This window comes from Juglans microcarpa x Juglans regia, chromosome 8D (assembly GCF_004785595.1).
Source record: "Juglans microcarpa x Juglans regia isolate MS1-56 chromosome 8D, Jm3101_v1.0, whole genome shotgun sequence".
In the NCBI taxonomy this organism is placed as follows: domain Eukaryota; kingdom Viridiplantae; phylum Streptophyta; class Magnoliopsida; order Fagales; family Juglandaceae; genus Juglans; species Juglans microcarpa x Juglans regia.
In genome coordinates, this window is record NC_054608.1 from 1498246 (window position 1) to 1504584 (window position 6339).

A 6339-nucleotide genomic window follows, 5' to 3' on the forward strand; every position below is an offset into this window, starting at 1 on the left:
TTTCAATGGATTTTCCTTTATTCCACATAATCTCATAATACTTCATCTTCTTCTATTTGTTATAAAAAGGGTTCATGATTAGAACTCACAACCTAACTCTTAGGGTGAGTTTGAATGTTGAAGTGAGTTGAATTGAGATGATAAAATATTGTTAGAATATTATTTTTTAATATTATTATTATTTTAGAATTTAAAAAAGTTGAATTATTTATTATATTTTGTGTTGGAATTTAAAAAAGTTATAATGATGAGTTAAGAGGAGTTCATATTCTAAACGAAGCCTTAATTTTATTTTTAATAAACCATGAAAATATCAGTTGAATCATGTCATCTAAAGACAGAAAATAATCAAAGTAGTGGGTTCAAAACTTCAAACTGATGAAGTAGTGGCTCAAAATTCATTGTTTTCTTTTTCCAATGAATTGGAGGCTCAAGGTTGGATGAACAGTTTAAGAACCTCAGTCATGGTCAATTTAGAAAAATTAGTACATTACCATTGGAAGTACGCTTGACAACTCGGACATATTTTTTCTTTTTCTTTTTTGGTTGGAAAGGGATTAATACAACATAAGATAAAAGCGTCTTAGAATCCTTTTTTCAAACATATACTATGCGATCCATAAGAAAGGACGAACTATTCATTTTTCTTGTCTCTCATTTTGGAAAAAGCTAAACTTTTTATTTTTTAAAATCGGACTATCACCCTTGTGGCCAGCATTTTCGACCGTTTATTCCAATTCAGTCCTAGATCTGAATCCGAAACAAACGCATTTGTACCTTCGCGTGCAAACTTCAGAGGATAACAGCATTTTCGTCGACCCGGGTCTCGGTAAGTCACTACGTGGTTTATAGGTTGGGTTGTTTTTGCTGTATATTATTTTGTGATAAAATTTGATTTGCCTTTTGTTTGGTTGCCGAGAAAACGATAGGGCTAGAAAAAAGAAAATTTTGAAATTTTGGTTCTACATCGTCAACTATGCTAATGCAATTTCTTTTGGGCTTCCGGCCAAACTCAAGTGGCATTTCATTGCGCATTCCTTCTTCTCTTTTTGAAAATTTGTACAGCATAAGATTCAAAATCACAGTTGTACTTTATTTTCCTCCGTTTTCTCGAGAACTAATCATATTAATTTTGGATATTTTAATTGCGCTATGTAATTTTCTTTTTCCGTTCGGTTACAGGGTTTCGAGAGCAGGTGAAATTCTAGATCTTGAGCTGTAATGTATCTTAGGATTCAGATTCCTTGAGTTAATTTAAGCTTGAATTTTACCTGCTTCGCTTGTGAATCCGAGAATCGGCCATGGTTTTCTGGGAAGGATATGTGAGCGACGAGGCGATGGGCACGTTTGCCCCAATCGTGGTGTACTGGTTGTACGCGGGGTTTTATCAGCTGCTGCCGACTCTGGACAACTACCGTTTGCATACAAAGAAAGAGGAGGAATTGAAGAATTCGGTGCCGCTCTCGTCCGTGGTTAAGGGCGTCTTGCTTCAGCAGCTCGTCCAGGCGACCGTTGCTCAGGCGCTCTTCCTGGTTAGTTGTTGAGCTCATTCTATTTATTTGTTTCTCTTTGCAGGATGTGGTGTTTGTAGGACTCTCTGAAAATGTGGCTCCTTTTATGTTTAAATGCATAGAACATGCGTGATTGCTTACTGGAGTTTTCATGTATGGTATAAAGGACTTAGCAATCTGTTTTGGAATCTTAGTTCTTGGCATCAACTTTTTTATCTCTTGCTCTGTATTAACCTGTTTGGGTTATTTGTTGGAGTTCCCCTCCTCTGCTGTATTCTTCATTAGTTAATTTAATTATTATCATTTTATCGTCCACACCATTGTCATCCTTTCCATTGTTGTCATCACTAGTCACTACCTAACAAAAAATAAATAATTACTACCTTCTTTAGAGATATGAAAATGGGAAAAAATATATGCTTAGTTTGAGATCTCCCCTTTGGAATTTACATATGCCAGAGCCTATTATTTGCCTTACCTCTCAAAGCGAGTATAGATATGACAGTTTTTTAATAGGTTTCCTAAGAGAACTGGAATCGCTGAACTGTGTAATTTTAAGCCACTAATGAATTCATATGGGACCTCTTCTTTGCCAAATTCAATGTTGGATTGGACATCACTTCTTTGCATGCAGTCTACACTCTATGTACTAAATTGAGGTCACGGCTATGATATGTTTTCCTAAAATAATGTGTGAATACATATATATGTATAACATGAGATTATGCATATGCTTGTCTTAGAGAGTTGGACGTGCTAAAAAATCCATGCCAACGTTTGAGTATATTGTAATTCTTAAGCAGTGTCTAGTTCGAATTTATAGTCTCCCTGAGTTTTCCTTTGGTAACTCATGATCCATGTCGCATAATTTGCCTTTGGGTGTGGTTCAACCTTGAAGGAGAATTTCTTTATTGCTTTTCCTGATACGGCGCTAATGGAACACTCAGTGTTTGTCGCCTACTAAAATAATTGTTGTTCCCACAGAAATAAGTGTTTTTTTCAAAGGAAATGGGCATTGAGAATTTGCTTGGTGATGCCAAATTATCTCTCCTCTTGCATTGAAAAACTTTGCTTTTCTTATGATTGGACTTGTGCATGTGGTAAAGGTTAAGATCAAGATTCCTGCTTAAGACAGTATCTTGATGCATTGAACCTCTATTAGTATAGATGGTAAACAGGTATAATTGGTTCCATTTTCTGTGAAAATTGAATAGACATAGCAGTGTTGGGGATATTGGAGCTGAACTTAGGTCGATATAAGTTCCACCTGTCACTTATAATTTCAGTAGTTTTCTTGCCTGGAGAAGTGGCCAGCATGTTTATTTAGAGTTGCTTAATGTCCCTACATTGTTAATCATAGACTTCATAGTTTCTACTTCTTTAAACTGATCAGCGTCATTATGCTGACTCAAAATCTCAATTCTCAAATGAAGCTTTATACTTCAGAATCTATTTTAATTTCTGGCACCCTGGACTGTAGTGAACATTCTGTTAAATGGTTGGGAGGAAAAAAAATTTCCGAAGGAACCTGTAATACTATGTTCTTCCCAACAGCAATTGATGTAGGGCAATGCTGGATAATATGGTAAATATGTTGGATCTAGGCTTGAAAAGGTGTACCTTGTGAAAAAGAAGACTATCTAGATTCAATACAATTCCTTTTCTTCATAAAATAAAAGAAAAGGGAATAGTTAATTCCACAAAATACAGTATATTTACCATGTAGGCTCTAAGGACATTTTAGCATAACCGTTGAGGCAAAGTGGGGTACAAGTAATGATTATGGCTTTTGGGGTCAACTATGTGTAGAGTAAGCCAACTGGGGAAGCTGTGAACAATGCTACAGAAGCATGACGCTTAAAATAATTGAGGTTAGGCTTTAGAGTCTTTGGGGTTCTAGGTTAGATTGGTTGATGGAGGAGAAGTCTAGCTTGTCAATTAGATCCTTAAGGCAAGATGCTGACCAGACAGATGTATCTGGCCATTTAGTGCCATAGGTGGAGAGGTCTGATATGCTTTTACAGTCAAGATGGGCATTAGTTATCCAACAAAAAAAAGGTTGACGTGGGCATTGTGGAGATCACATGGATGGCTTAATCTTGATGTGATTTAAGATGGTTCTCTGTTTTTTCTTTTGACACTGAGAGTTGGTACCTTTAATTTTTTTTTTGTATATTAACTGGCATTTATAGGCTTAATATCACTTAGATTTATAGAAGTGTCTCCACAAAAGACTTTGAACGTTGGTGTCATTAGTACTAGTTCCCCCTTTTCAGTATATTTACTTTCTTAAATTTGACTAATGCTCTTAGCATTTTTGCTACAGTTGACCTCAAAGGCAAATGAATCAGGGATCACGATTCAGCCCTCCATTCCTGTCCAAATTGTTCAGATTGCTGTTGCAATGTTTGTCATGGACACATGGCAGTACTTTGTGCATCGTTACATGCATCAGAACAAGTTTCTGTACCGCCATGTCCACTCCCAGCATCACAGGCTGGTTGTCCCCTATGCAATTGGGGCCCTTTATAATCATCCGCTTGAAGGGCTCTTGCTTGACACTTTGGGCGGGGCCATCTCTTTTCTGGTCTCTGGAATGACTGCACGAACAGCTGTAATTTTCTTCTGCTTCGCTGTGGTTAAAACCGTTGATGATCACTGTGGCCTTTGGTTGCCTGGCAATATCTTACATATTATCTTCCAAAACAACAGTGCTTATCATGACATCCATCATCAACTTCAAGGCTTGAAGTATAACTATTCTCAGCCTTTCTTTCCCATATGGGATAAACTACTTGGAACCTACATGCCTTACAATCTAGTAAAGCGACCCGAAGGGGTCTTGAGGCAAGGCCAATGAAAGACTAGATGTTCACTAACAATTTCTGTGTGTAACTTCGAGCTCTCACCCGGATGGAGACCTTTTTTGGTCACGATAGCTGTGCTATTTATGGTGAAGGTGAAAGAGTCATTATTCATTGATTTGAAGCTATATTGCAGGCATCTAGCAACAGTTGATTTGAGTTCATTCCTTTTTTGATTGCTTGAAAGTGTGTTGGCTCGTTTATTGTTGCCTCACCAACCTCTCTTATGAATTGTAATTGTGTTATTTTGAGGTGTCTATTTGTGTACCATACTTAGTTTCCTCATTATGCATCAATTAGGATCTTCAGGACTATTGAGATTGGTGTACTTGGGCTTGTATGTTGCTTTTGGGGGCTAGAAATCATTTGCAAGTTGTGAATTTGTAATGTGAAATGCTCAACAGCCTGAATTCTGGGATTAATTCCCCAGTTGGACTAATGTTTTCTTCTTGTTTTCCCACCATGTGGAAAAGAATTTATTCCATGTCAATGCCATCTCATCATCTCCTGTAACACACACACACATAATCCTTCCCCTTCCTAATGCCAATGTTGAGGAATGAGAAGTGGAAAAATCCTTCTCCTTTCAAAAGCATCAATTTTGATTGGTTGGCGTGACATATTTATGTTATGTGTATGCCAATCGAAGGCTGACACATGAAATTAATAATTTAAGTGGCACTCTTCAATTAGTTCTTTAATTGATGATTGACAAATTGTCACATTTACCTAATTAAGAATTTGACTTACAAGACCAATTGCTTTCTTTTTAAATTCAAATTTTGAAATTTGAATTTAATGATTTTCAACATAATATTTGGAAAAGTAAATTTTTTGCAAGTACCTTTAGTATTTTCTTCAAAAATTTTATAAGTTTAGGGATCGAATTAGTGATCTTGGGATCGAATTAGTGATCTTGTTCATCACTTACAATTTTTTATAACAGTGGATCCCACAAACGATTTTACATAACAGTAGACCCCGCAAACTCCTCTCTCCTGAATCGTGTTTAGATTGCAGGACATATGAATGCTTGCTCAAAAGGCTCAAGTGCCTCGTTTCAATCGCTTTGCATGGCAACTGGCAAACGCCGTGCTCGTGATTATCTGTATAACCAGACACTTTCTTAAGCGCCTATTATTCTTAAGCATCATACACGCTTTTACCAATTAAGTGCATTACAAGCTTGAACGCTCATGCCTAACTTCTCTTCCCTCCCATGACATACTGGTGAATCTTTTCGACTTTCTTTTGTTTCAAACACCTTGAGAGAGAGAGAGAGAGAGAGAGAGAGAGATCCAAGAATAGTGGTTTTATTTGGCTTCGAAGTTTGAACCCTTCACCCTCGTTTTGTTTAGAGTAGCACCGATCGTTACTACCCTTAGTTGCAAAAGAATTTTTTTTTATTCACATCTTTTTAATGTATTTAAATATTTTTAAAAAATAAAAAAAATACACTAATACATTTAAAATCACTTCTATCATCATTTGGTAAAAACAAAAAAAAAACAACGAACAATCAAATCGAGCAGTACGTTTGGGACGACAAAATAGCGTTTTTCTTTTGTTTAAGAAAGCTACAATTTCACTGGGTTTACTTCCCTGAGCCAACCCGTCATTTTCAACCTCTCTGACACTCATTTTATCAAAAGAGCAGTGCTACTCCCACCACTGGGCTCCCGTTAGTGGTTTTGAGATGAGTTTTTTTTTTTTTTTTGTATTTTTTTACATATATTTTTTTAACACATTTAAATATATTTTAAAAAATAAAAAATTTTAAAATATTATTAAAAAATACTTACTTAATCATTAAGTAAAAATAAATAAATAAAAAATTCACAGTGGTAAAAATTATCAGAAGAAACAAATGGTAAGAGTAGTATTTTCCTTTATCAAACCTTCTCCACAACATCAAGGTCGCCGACTTTCACGTTTACGTCCAACGAAAGTGGTCATCAGAAGAA

General features: G+C 36.1%; 1 protein-coding gene across 1 annotated transcript; it reads left to right on the forward strand.

The window, feature by feature from the left end:
• The first annotated feature begins 532 nt into the window (after positions 1 to 532).
• Positions 533 to 4814, forward strand: LOC121243286 (very-long-chain aldehyde decarbonylase GL1-9-like). Its single transcript, XM_041141383.1, has 3 exons — positions 533 to 829; positions 1183 to 1532; positions 3838 to 4814. The coding sequence occupies exons 2-3, from the start codon at positions 1302 to 1304 to the stop codon at positions 4369 to 4371; spliced, it is 765 nt and encodes a 254-aa protein (XP_040997317.1). The 5' UTR covers positions 533 to 829; positions 1183 to 1301; the 3' UTR covers positions 4372 to 4814.
• Positions 4815 to 6339: the final 1525 nt, after the last annotated feature.